At 44.2% G+C, this 25,350-nt stretch overlaps 1 protein-coding gene and 1 long non-coding RNA gene across 3 annotated transcripts in view; one reads left to right on the plus strand and one right to left on the minus strand.

The window, feature by feature from the left end:
• The first annotated feature begins 11,367 nt into the window (after positions 1–11,367).
• LOC125879087 (nuclear factor interleukin-3-regulated protein-like) lies at positions 11,368–23,103 on the plus strand. Of its 2 annotated transcripts, none has more exons than XM_049560725.1 (2): positions 11,368–11,675; positions 18,185–23,103. In XM_049560725.1, the coding sequence occupies exon 2, from the start codon at positions 18,688–18,690 to the stop codon at positions 20,542–20,544; it is 1,857 nt and encodes a 618-aa protein (XP_049416682.1). In that variant the 5' UTR covers positions 11,368–11,675; positions 18,185–18,687; the 3' UTR covers positions 20,545–23,103. The 2 variants fall into 2 exon arrangements, with proteins under 2 accessions (XP_049416682.1, XP_049416683.1); XM_049560726.1 differs by lacking the exon at positions 11,368–11,675 and adding an exon at positions 12,156–12,611.
• The window catches only part of LOC125879164 (uncharacterized), a 45,377-nt gene continuing 43,119 nt past the window's right edge, over positions 23,093–25,350 (minus strand). Inside the window, exon 3 of the long non-coding RNA XR_007447836.1 lies at positions 23,093–24,613. This is a non-coding gene — a long non-coding RNA (uncharacterized LOC125879164). The remainder of the gene's footprint in view (positions 24,614–25,350) is intronic.

Consider the following 25,350-nt stretch of genomic DNA (forward strand, 5'->3'; position numbering starts at 1 on the left):
CATCGTGGTGGTGAGCTGGTTATTACTGGAGGAAACCTAAAGCCTCTCATTTTACATGTGAAGTATGGTTTATTTGACACAAGTAGAAAACAGGGCTGAGCAATCTGGTGGAGAAATACTACCGCAAAATCTTAAAGCAATATTTCAAAACACAATACATATCTCAATATTCTGAAATCTCCTCTTAACTTATTTGGACTTATTTCCTTATTTGAAATACTTAACTACTAAATAAACCGCAATTACAATAAAAAATAATGTTATAAGAAAGACATAATAAAGTGAAATTAAAAAGTAAAAAGGGGAAATAAGTCTGTTTAAAACAGTTATAATAAAAAATAAATTAAGTACTGTCAGAAACAAGTTAAAGTTAAAAAGTACTGTAATAATAAAATAAAATACTGTTATAAAAAAGTTAAATAAATTACTGTTCTTATAAAGTTAAATGAACTTTATTTTAACAGTAATTTAAAAGTATAGGTCTAATAAAGTTAAAGTATTATATAATATAGTTCTGTTATAGTAAAATCAAATAAAATACAGTTACGATATACTTAAAGTACTGCTGTAAAAAAAGTTAGCTATATAAAGTACTGTTATAATAAAGTTACATAAAATATTTTTGCTTTTATTCTGAAGCACTGGTCTGAGGCAGGAAGTGCTGGAAACGTTTTGCTGTGAACTCAAAGCTTCCAGTTAGCTGTTAGCTGTTAGCAGTTAGCAGTTAGCGGAAAGTTAAACTGTTACAGCAGCACTGTCAAATGTGAGGATTTATTCAGAAGGTGGCATTTAGAAGGCAGTGAGGGTTTAATGAGCCACTGAGCTGTATTATGGGAAGTGTAGTGTTTAAGCGTTTGACTCACACTGGGGAATGAGAGTCCGGATATTTTAGCGTCTGCTGCTTTGATTTCAATAACTCTTATTTTAAAAAAATTGGCCCCTTGTGAATAGATGTGCAGCACTGAATCACTGTGATGCCCCTTTAAACACCGACGAAACAATGCCTCACTGTTATGCAACATACATAATAGTATACTGCAATAAAACATCTAAAGCCAGCACAAATAATTGCTCATGTGAGCCGGCATATAATTCCCCAAATAACAGATAATGAGAGAACAACAGGAGGGTGAAGTTTGGCTGACAAGTGCTGACAACTGAAATGAAAACTTGTCAGGTTCCTCTCCCACAGTCGTCACAGCCTGACAGCCAGACACAGACACAGACAGAGACAGAGGCAGTGGGTGTGTCTGCTGTTACTCAACAGTCCTATTACTGAGCTTTAATCATAACAGCTGGAGGGAAATTCATGTCAGAGAGGAATGTATAGATGAATCTGATGGGGCCTGTTGCAGTGTGTTGTCAGTGCACATACATCATCATGGTGCAAGTTTCAATACATTTTGGATTAACTTGTATTCTGATACCACAGGTTTCCCTTGCTTTATTTGGGAATTTATTTTTCAAAATTAATGCTGCTTTGGCGTCAGCAGGGGGCAGCAAAGACAACACCTTCGGCATCACTGTGGCGCCCCAGCGTCTGTGTTTCACCATCTACCACATCATATTAATCATGCTATGGATCACTGCAGTTTTTATTGTTCCTGCAGGTTAGTTGGCATGGTGATGAGTGAAGTTAAATTCAGCACGTGCACGTGTATTATCTACATGACTGTATGCACATAGAAGCTGAAGTGTAAAAATGGCAGCTGAATGTGGAGAAACTAAGCATCTGACACAATACAGATGTCCTTAATTTCAGGTCACTGCTCCTTTGTACTGAGAAATAATAATGTTTCATCATTTCATTATTACAGACGTGATCTCATCTGCTTGTGTATAAAACACATTTATTCTTGCTTTTCAAATCTGCTGTGAGACAAAAATAGATGTTCACTGTAATTACATTACCTGCGTGTAAGCCCCCTTGAATTTAAGATTATAATGACTAATTTTGGCAACAGTTTCCCCCCAAAATCAGATTTTCCAAGCACACAGAGACTCTGAGTAAATTACAGAAGCCTGTGGTGAAATGGAAAGGTAGTAAGAGGCCAGGCAGACGCTGCAGGTGTGGAGAGGAGAGAAGAAGAGATTTAATGAATCTACTGCAACATGCTGCTGTTACGCTACCGTCCTCACCCACAAAAAATAAAAAAAAACACGCACACAACCCCCACAACCCCCATTCTGTTCCCCCCCTTTTTTTCCAGTGAAAGGATAAAGCCTGTTGCTAGGCAGGCAGTGCGACAGTTGCCATGGGAACGCTTGCAGACATAGCTGGAAGGGGGAAAACGTTGGGTAGGGTGGGGATAAGGATGGGGTGCAAAAAGAGAGGGAGTGATGCGGAGACAGTGTGTGTGTGTGTGTGTGTTTATGGGGGGAGGGGGATCCAAGTTCACGGCCAATGCCTCTGCTCCTTCAGTGCTGTTTGTCTCCTCCAGCTAAAGATGGAAACAAAGAGGTGCAAAGGAATGGCGATCCATATTTAGCTCAAATATAAAGGCTCCGCGTCCGGGGGTTACCCTCTGATGGTGCAGGGTGTAGGTGTGAAGAATGAAGGGCGGAAAACACAAAATAACATAAGAGGATAAAACTAAAAATTGTACAAATGTAAAATGTACATTTCTGCAAACCATGGACAAGTTACATTTGTACGTTTCATACGTATCATATCAGTGTTTCTGGGGTGACGTAGTATACGAGCTGACTGTCATCAGGAGGTGGGAGGGGATATTGGATGGTGGAGACACCAAGATGAGACTCCTGCCAAGCTGCAGACCTCTGTTTGAGACCAATAAACATCAAATTTGGTTGTTTTCCAGTGAGTCATTGCTACAATTCCAGCAGCTTTTTCGTCACCAAATGTGAGTGTTTTTTAGCCACCCGTTGCTGTGTTTCCAGCTGGGATAGTGCCACCAAAAACTGTTGTTGTTTTTTGTCTTTTTTTCCAAGACATTGTTGCATTTCCTGCTGGGATAGGGACGACAAAAACAGTTATTTTTTACCATGACATTGCTGGGTTTCCTCTGGGGATAGAACCAAGACGTCACTGCTTTTACGGTAGGAATAGTGCCACAAAAAGTGGTTGTTTTAACCAAAAAAGCGCTACATTTTCTGCCAGGATTGGGGTATGAAAAACAGTTGTATATTTACCGTGATATTGCTGATTTTCCAGCTAAGAAAGTGCCTTAAAAAGCAGTTGTTTTTACCAAGACATCACTGCATTTGCAGCTGGGATAGTGCCACCAAAAGTGGTTGCCTTTTACTGTGACATGGCTGCGTTTCCTGCCAGGACAGGGCTTCAAAAGCGGTTGATTTTACCATGACATCACTGAATTTCCAGCCGGGATAGTGTCACGAGAAGGGGTTGTTTTGCCTGAGACATTGCTGTGTTTCCAGATGAAAATGGGCCATCAAAATTTTTTTCACCAAGATATTGCTGTGTTTTATGCCAGGATGGTGTCCCAAAAGGTGTTTTGTTCTACCAATGCATTGCTGCATTTCCAGCCAAGACAGAGTCACCAAAGCTATTATTTTTTACTGTGACATCACTGCATTTCCTGCCAGGATAATGGCATGAAAAGCAGTTGTTTTTTACCATGACATTGCTGCATTTCCAGCTGGGATAATGCCGCCAAAAATGGTAGCTTTTTACTGTGACATGGCTGCGTTTCCTGCTGGGATAGGGGCATCAAAAGCGGTTGATTTTACCATGACATCGCTACACTTCCAGCCCGGGACAGAGGCACGAAAAGCAGTTGTTTTTTTACCATGACGTTGCTTTGTTTTCAGCTGAGATAGTGCCATTAAAAAAGCGGTTAATTTTACAGAGACATCGTTGCCTTTCCTGCCGGGATAGTGTCACAAGAAGGGGTTGTTTTGCCTGAGACATTGTGTGTTTCCAGGTGAAAATGGGCCATCAAAATCAGTTGTTTTAACAAAGGATGGTGTTTCCTGCCAGGATAGTGTTCTACCAATGCATTGTGCATTTCCAGCCAAGAGCATGATCTTTTCATATTATATCCAAGTGTTTTTTCCTGCCAAACTTAATGGCATTTATCACAGCACTGTTAGAAAATGAAGTAAAGTTTCAGTGTATCTGTTACTGATGCGTTTTTACTCTTACTCTCTGTAAGATCAACCTGCCAAGGGACTACGGATGAAAATTAGCCTGGGGCTATAATCCGGCATTACATGCAAATGTTCATTAATGTACACTGACCCTTCTAATTTAAATAAATAAATAAATAAATAATAACATACAAATGTAACCTATGCTTAGTTTGCAGAAACATTTATTCTGACATTGCTGCGTTTTACCAGGGAAAATGCCTCAAAAAGCAGTTGTTTTAACAAAGACATTGCTATGTTTCCTGCCAGGATAGTGTCACAAAAAGTGTGCATTTTAAGCCAAAGCATGATCTTTTCATAATTGAGACCGAGAGTTATTGAGTGTGCTCAACAAACTGGAGCATGGATAAACAGGAGAACAAATAATTAGTGCAGCATCAAAGGTGAAAAGTCCTCAACATCCTTCAAGGACACGGATGAAAATCCAATGGGGCTATAATCCGGCATTACATAATGTTCATTAATGTACACTGACCCTTCTAATTTAAATAAATAAATAAATAAATAATAGCATGATGCAAAACATGCTGCCTGCATCTTTGTGGGAGAAGATGATTGTGAAAGAAGTTTCCTGAACATTCACACACACACACACACACACACACACACACACACACACACACACACACACAGCTCTCAGGGCCATGCAGAAGAGAGTACAGCCTTTGATATAAAGGAGATAATAAATACATCCGCAGCAGACGTCAGCCTTCGAGGCATCCATTCAGGCACTTTTAAATCTCCCTGTAGATAACGCACTGTACCACAAATTTACTGAGACACTGAGCAGACTTTGACCCTGTGTCTGGAGGAAGATTGCTATCTCACAATCCAAACTGCACAGTTGTTTTTGTCTTTGCAAAGCAGCAATTTACACGCTGCTTTTCTCCCTGCAACTAAATGGGAGCTGCCTGCAAGATTTGAAACGATTTCTGTAAGTGTGAGAGATTCATTCAACTGTTATTCAAAAGCCTGCTCCTCACTTACCCAAAGAATGGTGTTTAAATCACAGGAGTGACATAACAAAACAGTTTAATGTGTGTGAGCCTCTTCCATGCTCTGTGCCTGCCAACACGACACGCTCTCCTGTTTGTGATGGAGATGAATCAAAACACGCACTTCAGTTACATAATATGATTACACTCTGGCCAGAGGAGCTGGTTCAACCATTCAGTGCTGTGTGGTGGAATGTAAATTCAGCTCATTGTAACAATACAATGGCAGATCGTGTGAGTGCCAGACGAGCCTCCGTAACCATTAAACCAAAATGTTCCACTTGTGTTCATGCACTGACAATAACAATAGTGTCAGTGGCAGTGTCACAATAGTTTGTCTGAGGTGAAAACACAATGTGGTTGCACAATAAGTCGTTTCCTGGGGGGGGGGGGGGGTAATACAGAAACACCAAGTTGGTCCATCAGTGGGCAATATCTGACAGCTAGAGATCAGTTAGTTTGCACATCTCTGGTTATTTTTCCAATAAAACATATGATCAGCTTCTAAAACTGGAAGCATTGCTCAGTGAAAAATATCTTATATCTTACTGAGTCATCTGAGTTTGTGATTGAGTCCGTACCTTTCCCTCTTACCTGTAGTGCTATGAATCAGTCTGGATTGTTTGGGTGTGAGTGGCGATATCGGCCGTCTCTCCAATATAATGGAGCTAGATGACACTCGGCTTGAGGTGCTCAAAGCGCCAAATAAAACTCAACAGCAGTGTCTCTTTTCATGAAGGAACCTTTTTTTCTACCAAACTACACCTGCCAAGCGTAGCAGAAGGGAGCATGCATCTGCTGCTAGCGCACCTAGCGCCTGTGACAGGGGCGTAAACACAGACAGTGCAGGAAGGTCAGTTGCACTGGGGCCCATGGGGTGGAGGGGCCCGCTTGCCACCTGGAAATACGCCCATGTTCAAAGAGGAGCTCATCTTAAATCATAAATGGTGCGATTTTCTATAAATGCCCTCAAAAGGCAAACCCATCTCCATCATGATTTTCTGTTTTTGTAATGTAGTATCAATCTATAACTTATTAACTAAGTAATTTCCTGTTTTCTTTTGTAGTTTTTGTCATACACAGATATGTAACAATGACTGCTGGGTAATATGGTGGCATATAACGAGATGTAACGATGCGATTTACAGCAGCTAGTTTAGTAGTTTTTTAGTAGTAAAATATATACATATACGCCTAAATCTCTGTGTGTGTGTGTGTGTGTGCTTCATAACCAGTAACTAGGGCACACTGGGGCCCATCATAACTACAATACACCACTGGCCTGTGAGCTAGTTAACGCCGCAGCTCAGTTCAATGTCAAGTTTATTTATATAGCACATTTAAAAGCCTAAGGCCAACCAAAGTGCTTTACAAATCATCAGCACCAATAAACGATACAAGCAGAAACAGTACAAAGCAGAGAGGTAGAAGAAAACAAAACAAAACAAGACACAACAGGTGACTCAACTCAGCCAAAAGCCAGGGTAAACAGGTGGGTTTTAAGACGTGTTTTAAAAATAGAGAGGCTAGTCGCAGACCGCACAGACAGAGGCAAAGCGTTCCACAGCGTGGGAGCCGCCACTGCAAAGGCTCGATCTCCTCTAGATTTTAAGAGGGATCGAGGAACGTCCAGAACTAACTGGTCAGCTGACCTCAGGGCTCTGGAGGGTCGATGCACCTTGATAAGGTCGGATAAATATTCAGGGGCCAGTCCATACAGAGATTTATACACAAATAAAAGAATCTTAAAATCAATCCTGTATCTAACCGGAAGCCAGTGAAGTGAAGAGAGCACTGGTGTTACGTGCTCGTATTTCTTTGTCCCGGTAAGGAGACGAGCTGCTGCATTCTGCACAAGCTGTAGACGGTTAAGCTCTGATTGGCCGATGCCGACGTACAGGGAATTACAATAATCTAAACGCGATGAAATGAACGCATGGATAACCTTTTCTAGATCAGCCCTTCTTAGATAAGGTTTGACTTTGGCTAGGAGCCGAAGCTGAAAAAAGCTAGCCTTAACCACAAAGCTGACCTGCTTGTCCAATTTAAACGCCTTAATCACACCTAGGTTTCTGGCCTGGGAACCTATATAGGGTGCTAGTGGGCCAATGGAGCTGGCAAGAATCTGGACAAGGTCAGGACGACCAAACAGGACAATCTCCGTTTTGTTTTCATTTAGTTTTAAGAAATTTAGGTCCATCCATGTTTTAATGTCCCTCATGCAATTAAACACAGCATGGAGGGATTCCTTGGAGGGGATCTTTAATGGCAAGTACACCTGCACATCATCAGCAAAACATTGAAAAGGAATACCATGCTTCCTAAATATCGACCCCAGGGGTAGCATATATAGGGAGAACAGTAGAGGGCCTAGAACTGACCCCTGGGGGACCCCGCAGGTCAGAGGGGCCACAGAGGAGGAAAACTGCCCCAACTGCACACAGAAGGATCTATCAGCAAGGTAAGATTTGAACCACTCCAGAGCGGAGCCTTTAATGCCCACACAGTGCTCGAGACGTGACAGGAGAATAGTGTGATCCACTGAGAATACCACTGATGTTCATATCTCATGCTGGCACAAGCACGAGCCTCTCGTCCATGAGTAGATGCATGCTTCCTTCTGCACAGAAATGCGGTGTGTGAGCGTAGTTTGGTCCTCGGAGAAGGCAGACATCTCTACGGCTGATATCTCCAACACTCTGCAGCTCACATCAAAACAATCTAAACTGATAAACAGCACTACAGGTAAGAGGATAAATGTGATTTTTTGATCTGAGGGTGAACTGTCCCTTTAAGGTTTTGTTTTCTCATAAAAAGTGAGAAAACAAAACCTGCTGCAGCCTGGATTATTCTTCTTCAAAATACACTTTTTATAGAGTGTCTTTAAATTGATTTTAATTAAAAACATGCTGCATTTGATTTTTGTTTAAGTATCATTAGCCACATGTGTAATTAAGGCATCAAATGTAAAAGTAAACCGATCATCTACAGGTGTGTTATCGTTGTTTGAATAAGATGACCTGGCCCACACTGAGTCTGAATTCTGATAACATGTCTACAGATATTCCACATTCTACATTGCTGCTGAAAACCATCTGGGTCTGACTGTAACTGATGCCTTAAAGGAATACTTCACTCCTGAATCACCATTTGTATATCCATTACTCACCCTGTGTTAGGTTGAATTTGTAAAAAAAAACTTCATTTTTCTCGCATGCCTCCATGGTTAATCATGACTCCAAAAACTGAGAAAATTCTTGATGTACTGAAGTCAACAGCAAAACTACATCACAACATCCTTTTACAAACTCTCACAGAGCTTGTGCAGTATAAATCAAGTCTCATTTATCCAATGGTATGCTCTTTACATCCCAGACAGACAGCTCTTTCCAACTGGGAACTAAACTGAAAGTTAAACTTAAATCTACGCTCTCTTCAAAGCCAGACTCCTTCTACAAAAACAGTAATTCTACTTCGCTGAACACAGGAGCTGCTGGTCTACCACCGCCTCGATCAGTTAGTTTGTGTTATTATGCGACTTAGGTGAATCCAAACTAACACTTTAAAACAGCAAAGAAGAAAACAATATAAATACAGACTGCAGTTAAAAAATATAAATACTTATCATGATACGATATTGTCACAATACCAAGGTCAGGATACAATATTATTGTGATATGCTGGATATTGGGATAAAATATATTGTCATAAATTCCTTTTTTTTCAACTGCAAATTATTTCTCCAAAGGAAAACTGTGTCAACATCAGTGTTACCTCCTAAGATAAAGTTTTCAGTCTGTTCTTCTGACTTTAAAGGTAGGATCTGGAGGATTTTCAAACAAAACAAAATATAGACATATAGAAATGAAATCCTGCTTCATCATCACCCATGGGCTTCTACTCATGTGTGGTGGTGACTCTGTTTGCAGAGCTCCTGCCTTTCAACTGTATTTTGATGTTTTTGTGAGCTCGGACCGCTTCTGGGCGGAGATTTCCCCAGCCAATGAGAGAGCGCAGGTGCCGTGCCCGAGCGTGCACCAGCGCCAGCCTTGCCTGAACCTCCTCTGTGAAGCCTTCTTACGTACCTCCGGGCTCCGTACACCCGGGAGAGTTGAGCCTGATAGGAGGGGCCAAATTTGAATGTGTGTTTACAAACAGCAACTGGAAAATCCTCCAGACTCTACCTTTAATCATTTTTATTGCAGCAGAATGTGATGCTGAGCAGACAGACTGAACTGTGGGCAGGCTGGACACAGATCTTTGCACATGAAGGTGATAGACGTGTTATTTTCTCAGCTCTCTCGGAGTTGGATGGTAGTTTTGTCGAGCTCAGTGTGTTGGTTGGGTTTCAGTGGAGCAGGTTTAGCATTAGCTTGACCATCAGCGGCTAACGCTGTCTCTGGGTGGTGGAGTGTGAGGTGAGCCCTCATGTTCGTAGTATTCCCAGAGTATTTTATTCTCATATGACACTGCTTGCAAATCACGTGTCATGTCTGAATCCTCCTTTCCTTCTGTGTTAAATAACTACAAAATCTGACGGCATGTTTCTTATTTCTTTCTCTGGTGCCTCCATCTTTGTTTTGATGAACTTCCTGCCAAATGCTGCTGACTGAGACCTCTGCTGACCTCACCAGGAAAAGAAACATCAGCACCATCTGGTGGACCAAAAATGCAAGTGATTATTATTCTGATACCAAAAGTTGTATTAAAATGTGTTTTTGCGAAAATTCTTTAAGTGTATAATTAAAGATTGATACTTGGCGTCCATATATCGATACAATATCGCTGTAAATACAATCTTGTTTGTTTAATATTTTCAAAAACCAAAATGTAAAAAATGATGTGGTTTTGTGCGCTGCTATGATTTCTTCTGTTTCCAGTCTTTATGCTAAAACTCCGTGTGCTGTCAGTAGCCTTATGAAGCTCTAGCGAGAGATCAGTCAGGGTAGGTCAATTGAGTCATCAGCTGATTCACAATCAACCAATAGCACAGCCTCACACCTCCTCTGTCAGCCTATCATCTTACTGCTCCTCATTTTAAATATGGTTCTTTCGCTAGCGTACGTTCTTTCCTGCTGCTGCCATGCAGGCCCTCCACCTCCCCATCACCACCTAGTCTTTACAGATTCATCAGCCTCATACGCCTCTTTAGCCACCACCACCACCAGTGTCTGGACTCCATGGGGGGATTTATCCTGCTGCTGCTCTGATGTCCCTCGATCACACAATCTCCCTCTGGTGTCCAAGCGCCAAAGACCCAACTGTCGTGGGGCGCATAACGGAGGGTGATGAGTCAACGTACAAGGATCAAGTCCAGAGACTCTCCGAGTGGTGCAGAAAGAACAACCTGGCGCTCAACACCGCAAAAACAAAAGATGGTGTTGGACTGTCGGAGGCACGGAGCAGATCCAGCACCTCTCGTCACATACGGAGACGAATTGGAGAAGGTCTCCACTTATAAGTTCCTGGGGGTCACCATCTCCCTGGACCTCACCTGGGCTGCGAACACCACAGGAGTGGTCAAGAAGGCCCAGCAGAGACTGCACTTTATAAGACTGCTCAGTAAAAGCAGACTAAAAGACAACCTGCTGGTGACCTTCTACCGCTCCACCATTGAGAGTGCGCCTCACATAAGCTAACAGGTGCAATATTCTACCACAGTGTCCTCGGGCAACACATATCCTATAGTAACTATAGTTAGTTATAACTCTGAATATTTATGAAGCAGTTTTTAGTAGATCTGTGATTTTATATGTTGCCTCTTCAGGGTGTGTGGGTATAGGCATGTACATTTGCACTGATCACATATGGCACTTTAATTTTGTGGCACTATGTGACAATAAAGGCATTCTGTTCTATTCTGTTCTATGAAAACAGCATTCAGTTACTCAGAAAGTCTCGTGGGTCTGTCAGAGACATAAGATGAGAATCAGCTTCTCCCAAAACACCAGCTGAGGATAAAACAGGTTCTTTTCTACAGTTCTGAGCTCAGCGCTTGTTTCTCTGTTGTTTCCTCTGCCTGCTGCTTATTTTAATGTCTCGTAACCTTATTATGGGTATCATAGGCCTTCATCTGACTGTGTATCTGGCTTTGAGCCTAGTCCCTCCCCCTTCGGGCCTTTCTCCTCCCCCTCCGCCCCCCAGCATCTCCTCTCCTGCAACAGGATTCGAAGGCGCGGAGAGAGGGAGGGGGCAGAGCCGAGAGAGAAACAAAAAACGTGACTAGGCACCCAAAGCGTCCTGTTATGCAACAACTGACCTACTAACATACATTTAGAGACTCTGAGGGAGAAGCGGAGGGAGAAAGAGAGGGAGGGAGAAAGAAGGAAATAGAGAGAGGGAGGAATTGGAGCAAACATGACATGAGGAGCGCACTGAAAACAAGCAGCACTGTGTTCACGCTCTCGCATATACCTGCACTAATCGGAGAGCTGGTGTTTTCAAAGTGACGGACGGTGTGTGTGTGAGTGTGTGAGGACAGCAGCCGATGCGCAAAGCGGATTGCTGGAGTGTATCTTCTGTGGATTCTGACTTTTACACACAAAAAGGGTAAGTTCGCATTATTATCATTATTATTATTATTATTATTAATAATAATAATAAATGCATTGTTATGTTTTTATATGATGTTGGATATGATGCACAGGCTGCTTTGAATGTCCTGTTTTGGCATTTTATTGTGAGGAGCTGATCGCCGCTGTTACACCATGAGTGTTTGTTTTGGTGCTCGGATGCATTTTCTCAATGTCAAGGCGAGGCTGCCCCCCTCTGAGGAGTGTGTGTGAGGGTCTGTGTGTGTGTGAGGGAGGGAGGGGGGTGCCAGAGGTTTTGGGATTCCTTTAGAAAAAGGTGCGGTGCGTTTGGGGGGAAACGCACGGAAGCGAAGGTGGATATTTTTGGAGCGGTGCCACAGTTGTAATGAGGCAGGGTCAACACATCCGCGCTGTTGTGTTATGGTGCAAACCATAATCATATAGTCACGCGTTATAGTGGTGCGTTCAGGGGGCAGATTACACTGTGAATCCCAGATTCATTCTGTAATACACCTGCTTTGGGATGATCATTATTTAACAGTAATTATTAATAACCCATGCGCTCAGGGTTTTATATTTACATGTTGCATGAGCAGCGACTTATTAATACTCGCCTTCTTTTAGGTTAGTGGGCTAGTTGATGCAGACAACTGGAAAAATCCCATGCAGGCACCGAGGACACACTTCTCTCCGTCACGTGTAGCAGCTCTTTGTAAAGGTTAACGCGGCTGTGCAGCCCTCCGGGTTAACCCTTCAGTAGGCTCTCGCAGTCTAGAAGGAGCACAACACAATCCAGAGCACACCGACACGCACAAACCTCCGTCCTGGATACATGTGGACATTTCGGTGTCTTTCTTTACAAAGCTCGGCTCGGACTGACGATGCAGAGCCAGGAATAGCACAGAGATGAAGAATGAAGTTCACGGGCTCTGCTGAGCGCAGCCGCTGCCAGGTGAGGTGTGGATCAGAACATCTGGATCAAATGTGGGTCAAGTGTGTTGCTGTGTTTGCTGAGCTGACAGCTGCTGTCACAGAGAGGTGTTTATTCTGATGGCAGATGGAAATGTGTAGATTGTTTGCGTCTATTTTGGGTGAATTTCGTAGCACAGATGGATGAACGCAGTCGCCTCGGATGACTGAGGATCCGATTCAATATGCATGAAGAGGATTTGTCAGTCAGAGCAACAAAGGAGGCACGCGGGGTAACATATTTCTCACAATGTGTTGCTGCGTGGATGATAAGTGCTGTTGTCTTGCTCTGCGCACAGCCTACCCGGAGGCGGAATCAAACCATACATTATGGCATTTAATTGAACATGAGCGCAGATTAAAAAGTCAGTTTGCCTGCAGCAGCGCTGGTGCAGTGTTGTCATAACTTATGGACACATATACACAACAAAGACAAGAACAAATCGTGTGTTTTATTGGATTTAGTTTTGAAAGAGAATCTTGGCCTCGTTTTTCCACACCGGCTTTGTGGTTTATACTCTGCACGTGGGCACCCCCTCCATTTTTTGCAGCTATCTCAGTGTAACACTGTTTATATTCCCATAATTATCACACAATAGCAGTGTGAACAAGCCAGATTTCCAGATTTAAAACAAGATTTTAGATGTTGTTGCCAAAGTGTGCGGGACCCTCCTCAGTGTAGTGACTTTACGCATGTGCATCTGTGGCTGTAAACCGTGTAGGAAAACATTGGAGAGGTTACGCAGGTTGCATAATAAATGGATTAAATAATTAAAATGGATCAAAGTACGGGGCAGATTATGCAATCGGCGGAAAACCATAGTCTGTGGCTATGCAGCCCCTGTGCGCTTTGCTGCGGAGCGGCCTCTGCCAATTGGTTGGCGCACACTCTGGGTCTCTATGCCAGCTATGAATGTAGGTCACATTAGTCCTGTGGGAGGGGGGTGGGGGGGTGGGTGAAGCGCACAACCGCCGCTGACTAGAAAGGGAGAATCAAAACCCCACCAAAATAAATCCTCGCCCCGCCATAACAAAGAAACGAGGCATGCATGCAGAAATACAAGATAAAGACTCTGCACGACCCAAATAAATACCACCTCACTTATCACAACTTCAACTATTTTATTTAAAAAAAAATCCCTTTTCAATCATTTTAAAGATTTTTGAATCACTGATGTGACCTGTTTGGACAGCTGCTCTGTGGTTATTTAGGTCTGATGACACCCTGTCCTGCTCTGCTAAATAAAAACGTGAGAGGAGAGTTCATGGTCAGAGGCACTGAGTGGTTTCCATCCTGTCCTACTTTGTGGCCTCTTGACTTTCCCGGGGTTTCCTGGCACATGTAAGATGATAAAATATGAGGGCCGTGCTTTGTTATTGTGCTGTGGTTTGGAGCCAGCACAGAGGCGAATTACAGCATTTAGTAGGCCAAGGGAGCACATGTGACTGGTGCAACACATGGACTGAGTCACTCCGCTCTCCTTTTTTTCTCCCTTTTCGAGAGGATGATATGGCCGTGTGTGTGTTCGTGGAACAAGGATCTAGGTTGGATAGGACTCCGCCTTGCTGGCATGCTGCCTGATTTCCTAACCCCCCTCTCCCTCCTTCTTTTTCTTGGGAAGATAAAGTCAGCCCCCCAGACTTGGAATTCTAGCAGACCCCACCCATGACCCCCAACCCCGCACCACGTGCCATGCATTGCATTCTTCCCAGTGAGGGGGGGCAACAGTTTCATCATTCCCCTTTTCTGTGAAGCATGTCGCCCCCCCCCCCTTCTCCCTTTTTATTTTAGCCCTGCTCCCATTTCCTGAAACGCTCCACAGAAACACGTGCAGGGGTTTGAACTCAGTCCACTGTTTCCAGAGCTCATTGCCACATTTAGACTCTTGTGGTGCGGGCCCGGTGGTTGTGTGAGCGAGTGCAACTTGGATTCTTTTACTGTGCTATCATTCCACAAGTGCCACAGAGGCCGAGTGATGACACGTGAAGAATATATGATAAATTGGAAAGAGTAATCTAGGTCACGGAAGTGTGGGGCTGCGGTGCACTCTAGCTCTGCCTGCTTCAGTGGGATGTCTTTGTATATCCGAGCTGGAATATCACATTTATCTGAGCTGCTTTTTAACTTGGCAGCTGTGATTTATTCGCCGTGTTATTGTTGTGTCTTCTCTGTGAAGCTTTTGTAATTCTGGTGACAAAGAGGCTGAATGAAAGGGATTACAGGCTGAGCTGTGAAGCAGAGACACACCTTGTATGTCGGTATGATTCACGCTCATTCACATGGTGGCGTACTGAGGGGGGGGGGCAACAGAGGGAGAGCTGGCAAACACACAGAAAAAGGCGAGAGCCACCACTGAGAGTTAATCAAACAGCAGAGTTCATTCATGTGCCCGGCTCGTCCTGACTGCAGGAGAGATATATAACATACGCACTCTGTGACGTCAGTCTCCCTTCTTTTGTTACAGAATGTTGTTTTCTCACCATGTGCTTTTGGCCATGTCAAACCACTGCTTCGGAGGAAGGCAGTCCGATATGATTGGCTGCCCTTTCTCTTTTCCCCCCTTTTTGTTGCTAGGGGTGACACAATCCTCCTATTGATGCAATACCAACATTGTCGCAATTGCCTCTGGTTCCCCCCCGACCCTGCTACAGTATCATCTCATCTCCATCCCTCTCTTTGTTTTAACTCTCCCTCATTGATTCCCTTTCTTTGTCTCCGCTCCACTTCCCCTCACCTCCATCTATATTTAGACAACGCTCTAATTCTCTGCGCCTCTTTGTTCTTTTCCGTCTTCCCATCTCTTTTTTTGTCTCCTTTCTGATCTCTCCCTCATCTCTCGCCGCTTCACCTCTCCGCAGCTCGGCTGACCTATATTCCAGCTAGACTCGTGTTTACAGAGCGCAGTCGGTCCCCAGTTTCTGGGTCAGTGGGACACGCTGAGGAAAAAAGTCTTTCTCTCTCGTGCCCGACAGCCACATGTCAAAGGCTCACGAGGATAACCTTAAACCGTTCAGCCAAGCAGAGGAAAAAAACTCAGGCACTTTGAAACAAATATGGTGCAAATACAATGTCGATTTAAGCCTTTGGAAAGATATAAAAAATAGGTGACTCCTTTCACCAGAATCCGGGCTCAAATCCATTTTCATTGCGAGGATACGCCTGTAGTTACGTAATGGTGTCAGGTCCTGGGAAGAGCAGAGTATAACCAGTGCAAACACCTTGCCAGATTATGAGATTACAGATTCAGACAGTGTAATAGTGCTTATGCAGTTTAACCCAGGAGCGCAGATGTTGAGTAACACACATTTGCTGCCGCTGGTCAAAATGGATGAGCTCCGCTGTTACTCTGTTATTATGAATACTTTAAATATATGCGAAGGGACTCTTGTGTTGCCCGTGCGACATGTAGGTTCATGGTAATTTAACTGCAGAGTGAGTCATTTGTTTGTTGTTGTTACACCTTCACACGAGCACAATAAATACATGTGTGTGACCTAATTATTTTTTCTGTGATGGTAGCGAGAAGAAGGTCAATGCAGTATTTCCTGTAATGTCTGACACATTTGACCTGCTGGTGGCACTAGAGGAAAAATCAGGGACCACCAAAGTCGTTCCAGGCACCATGAATATCTGTAGTTTGTTTTTGTTTTTTTTTAATGTAGTTGAGATATTTCAGTCTGGAGCGGTAAACTGACCAGTGACCGACACTGCCATCCCAAGAGTCATGCTGCTAAAGACCCAAACACACCAAACTGATGTCAAAGAACTTCTGGCATTGAGCGCAGACTGTTGTGTCGCCTCACGTCGCCTGGGTCTTGGCAAAAAGTTGAACTTGAATACATCCCAAAGTCTATCAAATGACCTGCAGCATCGGCCTAAACTGTGCAAGCTGGAAGAAATAAGTCGGGCCGCATCTGGTTGCCCGACTCGACCGAGACCTGGCATGAATGAGGCCCCAGAATCGGGCCGAATAAACTGGCCAGATTCTGGCTGCGGACAGAGCTCAAGTTTGTTTCGATCCCACACCCTCTTGACTTAAGTCTTGTTTGCTATCCTCACTTAAGTTTCTCCTCTCGTGCACTAAGCTGAACTGCCAATCAGAGTGATTTCATTAACTCTGATTGGGCGCCATGAGCGCTGACATTGATTCAACAAGCCGAATGGTCTGAAAAACAGCAGACAGGAAAGGAACAACTAGCGGCAACAGTGCATGATACCTTAAAAACTAGGTATGACACACTCTAACCGACGGCCCAACATTGACCAACTGTCAGCTCGGTCCTACCATGTCTAATGACAGCATTTAAAGAGATTACCTTTCTGTTAAATTCATTGTTGTTATGCCCTAAAATCTGGAGGCACACCTGTTTAGCTCATTTCAGAGGACTCCTTGCTGTGTTTGCGCTCTGAGATTCCCATCCTGCACAGTTTTGAGACTTCCGACCACCCTCATGTTTTTCCCAAATGTTAACAGTCCCTGTTATTCCTGCCCGTGTCTCGCCTCCCGTCCCCTTTCTTTCCAGGAGCCCTTGACCTATATTTATCAAAGCCCCACCTCCCAGCTGCCCCCACACCTCCAAATCTCCCACCCCGGTCTCTCAGCCTCTTTATCCTTGACCTGCACTGGCTGCTGTCTTTGTCTGCCTTATCTGCTCACTCTGCATCATTGATTTGGCATTGAGTTGTTTTGGCGAAGAATGCTGCCACATTCCTCTGCGGATAAAAGCATCAGGGGGGTGGGTAGCGGTGTTTCAGCAGTGTTTGTGGATGGGGTTTCTCAGTGCAAAAGAGGTGGGCTGTCTTGTGGAGGGTTTTTTTGTGTGAAATGTTGTAAAACAGATCCAGGGAAGCCCAGCAGGCCTGCATCTGACTCACCCTCTGGTCTGTCTGGGCCAAATACTCATCAGGCAGGCAAACAAAAAGAGCTAATCCTTAAACAGTCGAGTTTTGTGCTCTCAGCATGTGTCAGACTAATGCAATTTCTGTGGTGTTACATTATCAATTTCATGTGCACACTTGCCTCAGCTGCCTTATATGCCATTTGCAATTACCAGTCTTTTATTTTGCTTTCGGCTGCGTTAAAAAAATGCAAGCTCAGATACTTCTGCATGTTTACAACATTATATGGAAGCCCATATAAGCACTGAGCGACAAGATGGAACAGGATTGTCAGCCTGAAATGAACTCAATGCCCTCGTTACATCACAGAAGCAAACATCAACATGCCAGGATAGGGGTCAGAGGTCATACGCTGCAGACAGAGCCAGATCAATAGTGGGGCCAAAAGGTCAGACGGTGAGGTCTAGTGACCATTCATTAGTTGCCAGGGGTGACACCATCATTTAAAGCCAGACATGCCAAAACAGCAAAGGAAAGCTGTGCAGCTGTAGAGATGTGTCTTTGATCGTGATGTTAAAGAATAACAACATCAGGAGAAGTTACCAAAAAAAAAGCCTTAAAAGAAATAATTTTAAGACTGAGATGAGAATGCATAATGGAGCACCAGCAGTCCACATGGATTAACATATCTCTTTTCTCTGTTTTCATCTCTGCAGCCTTTCATCTTGCAGTCAACCGGAGAGAGACAGACAGACGGAGCGAGAGCGAAGCTCCCCAAGAGACTGACACGCTGAGGTAGACGGCCGACCTACATCCTGCTGTTTGCATGGAGATCTAGGACACTTCTCTGCCAGCTCAGCTCAGTGTGCTGTTCGTACACTAAACCTTTAACAAGCAAAAGCAGAAAAGCAAGAGGCAAAGAAGAAATTTGTGCTTTTGTAAGACTGATCAGATCCACTTTGGGTCTGTGATGCTCTGAAGAGTCTGGACACTGAACCAAAAACCCCTTCAAGTGGATAAATGAGGGTTGCTAATGCTGAGCTCCAGCTGTTCTTTATCTTTCTGGCTAATTTGGGCACTTGAGTCCCCTCCTGTCACAAGTACACTGAACCTGCAATAAGAACTCTGTGAGAACAAGTTGTTTTTGTCACCACCCCCCTCCTCCCCTTGACCTCTTAACTGGTTCTTTCCCTACAAAATATTTCAAACTGGCTGAAAAATGGAAGATCTGACTTCAGCTCTCAAAACATTAAACAAAAACTCAGGGAATAACCTCAACTGCCTTGAAGCCTTCAGCAGTTATGAAGAGTCTATTACTTCTATGGAAGGGAGTCCAGCTCGCTTAGGTCGCCTCATCAAGCCCAAACCCAATATGAGCTGCAGGCGAAAACGCGAGTTCATTTCAGATGAGAAGAAGGACGCCTGCTACTGGGAGAAAAGGCGCAAAAACAACGAGGCCGCCAAGCGCTCCCGGGAGAAGAGACGTCTCAATGATATGGTTTTGGAGAACCGTGTCATTGCACTGAATGATGAGAATGTGAGGCTCAAGACAGAGCTGCTCCAGCTGAAGCTGCGCTTTGGCCTCATAAGCACTGCCTCCTACATTGAAAAGAGCCAGCAGATCAGTGGAAGCAACAGCACAGGAAATGGAGGCTCCTCATCCTCCTCCTCTTCTTCTGCCCAGTACTACTCCAGCGGTTACTCTAGCGGTTCTCAGGTGATGATGAACTCTGACTCCTCAGAAACAGAGCAGCTGGTGAAATACTCCCCGCGCGGCTCCCTCTCTGACATGTCCGACGGCTCCTCCAGGGACAGCCCAGAACCAATGCCCTTTGAGATCAAACAGGAAGGTGACAGGCTGGAGATGGACATTGCCAATGGCACCACCACCCAGATCATGTTCAACATCCACCGTGGTCTGGCCTCTGTGCCCACTCACCACCAAATCCAGCAGCATTCTCAGGAGCTGGAGGCTGCGTATCACAGCCAACAGCAGCAACACCACCACCAACAACAACAACCCCATCAGGAGCCTGTTACTGCTATCAACACTGTCAGCCAGCCTGCCCCTCACCCACCTGCTGCCCAGAGGAGTGTCATTCTGTATGGCTCCAGCAGTGCCTCCTATCCTGTGGACACCCTGTCGAGGCCCCAGGACATCGATGTGCAGGCAGCCCAGAAGCCGAGCGGCGGCAGCAGCCAGACGTGTGTCAGCCGGCTGCCCCAGCCCATTACAGAGAGCTCCACAGAGACACTGGCTGAGGTGACAAAGCAGCTGGAGAGGAAGACATTAGACTCCCCTCCATATGAGCTCTCAGACAGCCGTAATGAGGCTGGAGAGAGACAGGTGTACAGAGTGTGCCAACTTCCCCAGCAGCACCTGCAGCAGGAGCAGCAGCACCAGCAGGAGAGAGATTCGTCTGCAGAGCTCCTCCACAAACAAATGGAGGGGGTCAACCACTCTCCCCTGTACCACCACCTCCAGCAGCCTCATCATTCATACCTCAGTGCCCAAGACGAGGAGCCACCTGTGCTGACCTACGAGGGCGGGCACAGGAGCGAGGCTTACGGAAGCCAGTCGAGCTCCTCTAACAAGGACACATCATCCAGTGATGGAGATCCCCGCAGTTCTGACAAAGACGCCTCCACGGATGATGATGAGTCCCCCTCCTCATCCTGCTCAGATGTGGGCAGCTACCACAACCAACATCTTACCAGCCTCCACCATCCTGCCTCGCCTCTGCCCTCCTCCCATGGCGGCTCTCAGGCTCAGGGCCGGGACCCCCAGGGGGAGGTGAAGGGCACAGCGTTGCCCCACAAACTCAGACTCAAACACCGGGCCATGAGCACCAGCAGCAGTGGGGGTAACAGCTCCGGCCAGGAATCCCCAACAACCCCACCCTCTGCTACGCCGCCTCCTCTGCCCCAGCATCCCTACCTATCGCTCATGCCACAGCAGAACATTGTCCGAGAGAGCCCGGGCGGAGGCTGCAAACAGGCATCCGCAGAGGAGGGCTCCAGCAAGGAGAGCGGTAAAAAGGAGACAGGTGGACGACGGAACAAGAGGCGAGATTAGGTGACAAAAGACATAATCTCTCCTCTAAGAACTACCCTGCCATCATGCCTATGCCCTATAATCACACCCCCTCCTCGAGCCCTTGGGACAGGAAGCTGGGCTTTTCTACTCCCCTATACCCAAGGTTACCCAAAAGGCTGGACATCTTGTAGGGCTGTATCATATTTGTATATATTGTACAGATTTGTCATTTCTTACATCCTCTCCATACTTACAGAAGCACTTTTGTTTATGTGATGAGAGGAGGAATGGAACTACCTGCTTTTCTACTTATGTCATCCAACAATATTCAACAGAGCACATCAACATTTAGATCACTTTCAAACAAGAATGTAGGAAAAGGAAAAGTTTTGAGCTTTATCAGTACTATGAATCTGGTACATATCTGACTGTAGACAAACATACACATGTATGGCTATTTGCCTTAATTCAAATCTAATGCAAACGTACACTGGGGACATTCCCTCGACCAAAGAAGCACCAACACTACAAATATCGAGTTCCATACCTCTTCCCAGACCCTACCTCTACCAGCCCATACTCTCCCCAACCACCTCCATTCTTTCACAAGATTGCCATCACCTTTATTTTTTAAGCACTTGGTTTGTATATTACTGTGATATATGAATATATGTATCTATTATAAATATATATTTTACAAAGAAATTTGAATACAAATTCAACAAAAATGCGACAAACCTGCAATGGTAAAAGAGGGTTTTTGAAAGTGACCATCCTATTATGAATCACAATTACTGTACAGCCACGTTGTCCACTGTTGCTACGAGGGATGTCAGTGGTTAACTGCGAGAATATTTCATGGTTTCATGTTGATCTCTGGGTTCATTTTGCTACTCTTCAGTTCACAGCACTGTGCACAAGCTGGTTTTGGTGGGAGCTAGCTTGTGGCACCACTCATTTGGCGATTACCACGAGTAATGCCAACTAGATGGCATTGCTGTCGATTAAGCTGCTTAATTTTGTTAATTTTGTTAGCTCTGTTAGCCTCATTAGCAGTGTCAGCACAGGTAGTGGTGCTAACATAATAAACAATGCTAAAGGGGGCTTGCAGCTTAAAATTAAGCAGCTTACTCATCGTGGCTACAGTATGCAGCAATGCCGTCCTACCACCAAGGTTCAGGAGGGTGTTAACAGCGATAATTCCTTAATGAGTGGCACCACAAATTGGCTTCCACCCAACATACATGGTCTGAAGTGCAGAGTGGCCAAGGCTAGCTAACCAGTGGAGACTGGAGGATTATTTTCCTGCATGCTAACGCAGCTAGCTGGCTGTCTGTCTGTCAGCAAAGCCATCACAAAATAAAAGAAAAGGCAAGACGTTTACAGCACAAAAACATCAAAATTTTACCACCTTTTAATGAATAGCGCCTTGAGATGGAGCGCTAAAGCTCACTAAGTCATTGGAGCGCAGTACTAAAAGAAAAGCACCTATTGTATTTCAAGTCATTTTGCACTTTTCCCCTAAAAATTAACCAATTAGTTACTGGTTAATGGGTGTTGGGCCATCAAAAGCAAAATGAACCCAAGCTGACATCCCTGGTTGCTTCAGGACCCATTTGAATCAAAACGCCTCTCTCTTGATTGTTAAGCTTTAGCATTAATCATTTGTTAATGCCCTGTTTACACAGAAATGGCCGTCCAGTTTGGAGCGCCAACAGCACTGAATGGAGAACATGTTGTTTCCTGAGGCGAGGGCCTCATTAAAATGTTTGGATTTCTTAACCTTTAACCAGCCTTTAAATATTCGGTGGAGTTTCACCAGCTGCAGGCTATGAGCCTTTAGTTTATTTGAGCTTTATCAACCATATCTTGTTGTTGTTACCATTCACTGGCCCAATGTATTTATTTCCCTCTTCTCCACACGCCCATCACTGTAGAAAAGCCCACAGGAACATAGACAGAGAATGTGTACAGACCTTTTTAGATACAATACTGCAGCCTTGACTTTGAACTGTAATGGAGGTACGGGACGCTCGGGAGCAGGAGGAGCTAAGTCACATTCATGTAAACACACTACAGTGCACTGAGTTCTGTTCAAGTTCCTCTTGCGTAAAGACCTAAGCAGAGTTACTGTACATTCACTGACATGAGGTTTGTAGTGTGACCAAGCCCCTGAGGCTCCTAATTTAGTTATTTTGAAATAAAAGCTAAAATTCTCCATTCGGTGCCTGCGTTACAATTCCCCAGCAACAATCCGAGCTTGAATTAATGAAGAAAAAGGAGCTCCCTCGCCTCCCATGTGCCTCCATTATTCATTTCAGGGGTTATTCATCCCTTTCTCATAGTAGTTCTGCTACTGGGCAGTGATGAATTGCCTGCACTGGATCCTATTTTAACAAAAGTCTATGTACCACGTTTGGCTTTTTGGTGCTTGTGTATAAATGTAAAGTTCCCCCACCCTCGAACAACACTGTAATGTTTATTTCATCAGTTTTATATCCTCTTTTTTTCGTCAAGGTGTTGTTCTGTTTTTCTCTATACTGTGTCTTTTCTCCTATTGACTGTGATGACATGTATTTGCCTCATTCCCCCCCCCCCTTTTTCAGTGTGTATTAATCAGTAATGTTTGTGGTTTTGCTGATGGTTTTATGAAAAAGACAAGAGGACAAAAAAAAAAAAAAAAAAAAAAAAAAGAAACAGGCAAAGATAGTGCGGTGTTTAGAGATGGGTGGTGGTTGGTCTGGTTGGTCATTACCATCGTTTTCTTTTGACATGAATATGTATGTAAAGACACTAATGTTCATTGTGGAAGATGGGAGCATTTCAAGATCGAAAAATAAAAGAAAAAGAATGTTGACCGTATCAACATATCATGAAAATGGCCTGTTTTCCTCCGTTCTTTCACCAGTGTTTGAGTGGTTACACACACATCAACACACACTTATTACTGCATCATCAACTGACTTTTACAGCCTGCAAAGAAAAGACTATCATTGAATTGAGCTGCCATTTTGATCCGTCTAAGAGCAGCGACTGTCAACACAGCAATCACAGTCTGTAGGCAGCACGTACAAACTGGCAGCCTGGCTCATCATCTTATCAACTGTTGTGATGTTCCATAAACCTTATTCCAGAACCACCAGTTAGGTAATACATTACTCACTGATTGACATAAGAGAATGAATCATCATCAGTTACTAAACAGAATAAATTAAGGCAATGCAGCATAATCTTTCTTTTATATTCCTTTAGGACTGTTAGTTAGTAGTCTCTTTGCAGTGCAACCCAGCTGGCCACTAACGTCATTAGACAGAATAATGACGATAGATGAGTTGTGTAGTTAAATAACCAAAATGCCGATGTCATCTTGTCATAGAATAACTGATGTTCAGTTCACAATGTTCAAAGATATAAAGAACAAAACCCAATGTCTATAAAATATCAAAATCGCATTCATTGGACATTCATTCCAACCAAAATTTAATATCTGTCCGACATCTTCCTGACACCATATCGAAGTCCAGTGCCAGCTGGGAATGATCATCTGGGAAACCCTGGGCCCTAACATTTTGGCTGATCACACCACCCACCCACGCCGTTACAAACAAAGTACACCGCCTCATGGTAATGGCATTCCCTTATCAGTGGTCCAGCTCAAAAAGTCGACCTGACCTCCGAATTCACCCCAGATCCCAATGTGATCGAGCATCTGTGGGAAATGTTGGCACCCCAGAGATCCTGTGTGTGTGTGTCGACAGGTCAGAACCAAGTCCGATCAGCGGCAGGGTCACTGACCCGTTGAGTCATGGACACAAGTCCTTTGAGGGTGTCCTGTGGTGTATGGAACTGGGGGATTGGCAGCGGATCCTTTGAGTCCATGGTGGCATACTGGCACGTTTCACAGATGTTTGATTGGGTTGGGATCTGAGGAATTCGGAGGTCAGGTTGAAGCTTCATGTCTTTGTCACGTTCCATTTTTGAGCTGTGCCATGGTGCACTGTCCTGCTGGGATGGGGGGGGGGGTGTCGTTGCCAACAGTATTTGGGTGAGCGAAGCTTGTCAAGTGGCATCCACATGAATGCCAGATCCCAAGGTTTCCCAGGAGAATCTGTTGAAATGAAACGATCATTGTTACCTGTCAGTGGATTTAACATTTTGGCTGAATGGTGTAAATACAAAGGCATGCACCTGTTTCCTGTAAGTCTGGCTATTTTTTCTGCTTGAGACACTTTTACTTTTCACAGAAGTCAGACACACTTTATTGATCCCCAGAGGGAAATCAGGACATGTTACAGCTGCTCTTGTACTGTATATAGGCAAAGAGAAATGATAAGAAATAAAAAATAAGGATGCAAGAAAATGTACATGATGCTACATGATATAATATAATATATACATATGAATATTAAAGTATAAAAATAGGATATGTGCATGAATGTATGCATGGTACTACAAGTGTCCTTAATATGAATCCAAGAATAGAATAAGTGAGAATTACATAAGAAGAGCAGCGTGTAGTTGAATTATTATCACATAAATTATGCAGAAAGCTTCAAGTTGCGTGTAAGTTGCAAGAAAGAAAATGAAACATAAGATTCAGTAGGAGGTAAAACATCAGTGGTACAACCTGTTCCCACTGTCCAGAGATAGCTTTACCATTCCCATTGGGCAACTCACTCTTTTTTGGCATCGGAGGCTAATCTGCAACAAGAGGAACTTCGCAGTGACACACTTTGCTCAGCGAGGCCAGTAAAGTCCCTGGCAAGCTTGTCTGATGTAACACTGGCCTACTTCTACTAATAGACGAGAGCTTAATGCATTAAAATACCATCAAATGGTGCTCTC

Source organism: Epinephelus fuscoguttatus, linkage group LG19 (assembly GCF_011397635.1).
Source record: "Epinephelus fuscoguttatus linkage group LG19, E.fuscoguttatus.final_Chr_v1".
NCBI lineage: Eukaryota > Metazoa > Chordata > Actinopteri > Perciformes > Serranidae > Epinephelus > Epinephelus fuscoguttatus.

Coding starts and splice junctions, on each gene's coding strand:
- LOC125879087 (XM_049560725.1), top strand. CDS start 18,688: ATGGAAGATCTGACTTCAGCTCTCAAAACATTAAACAAAAACTCAGGG.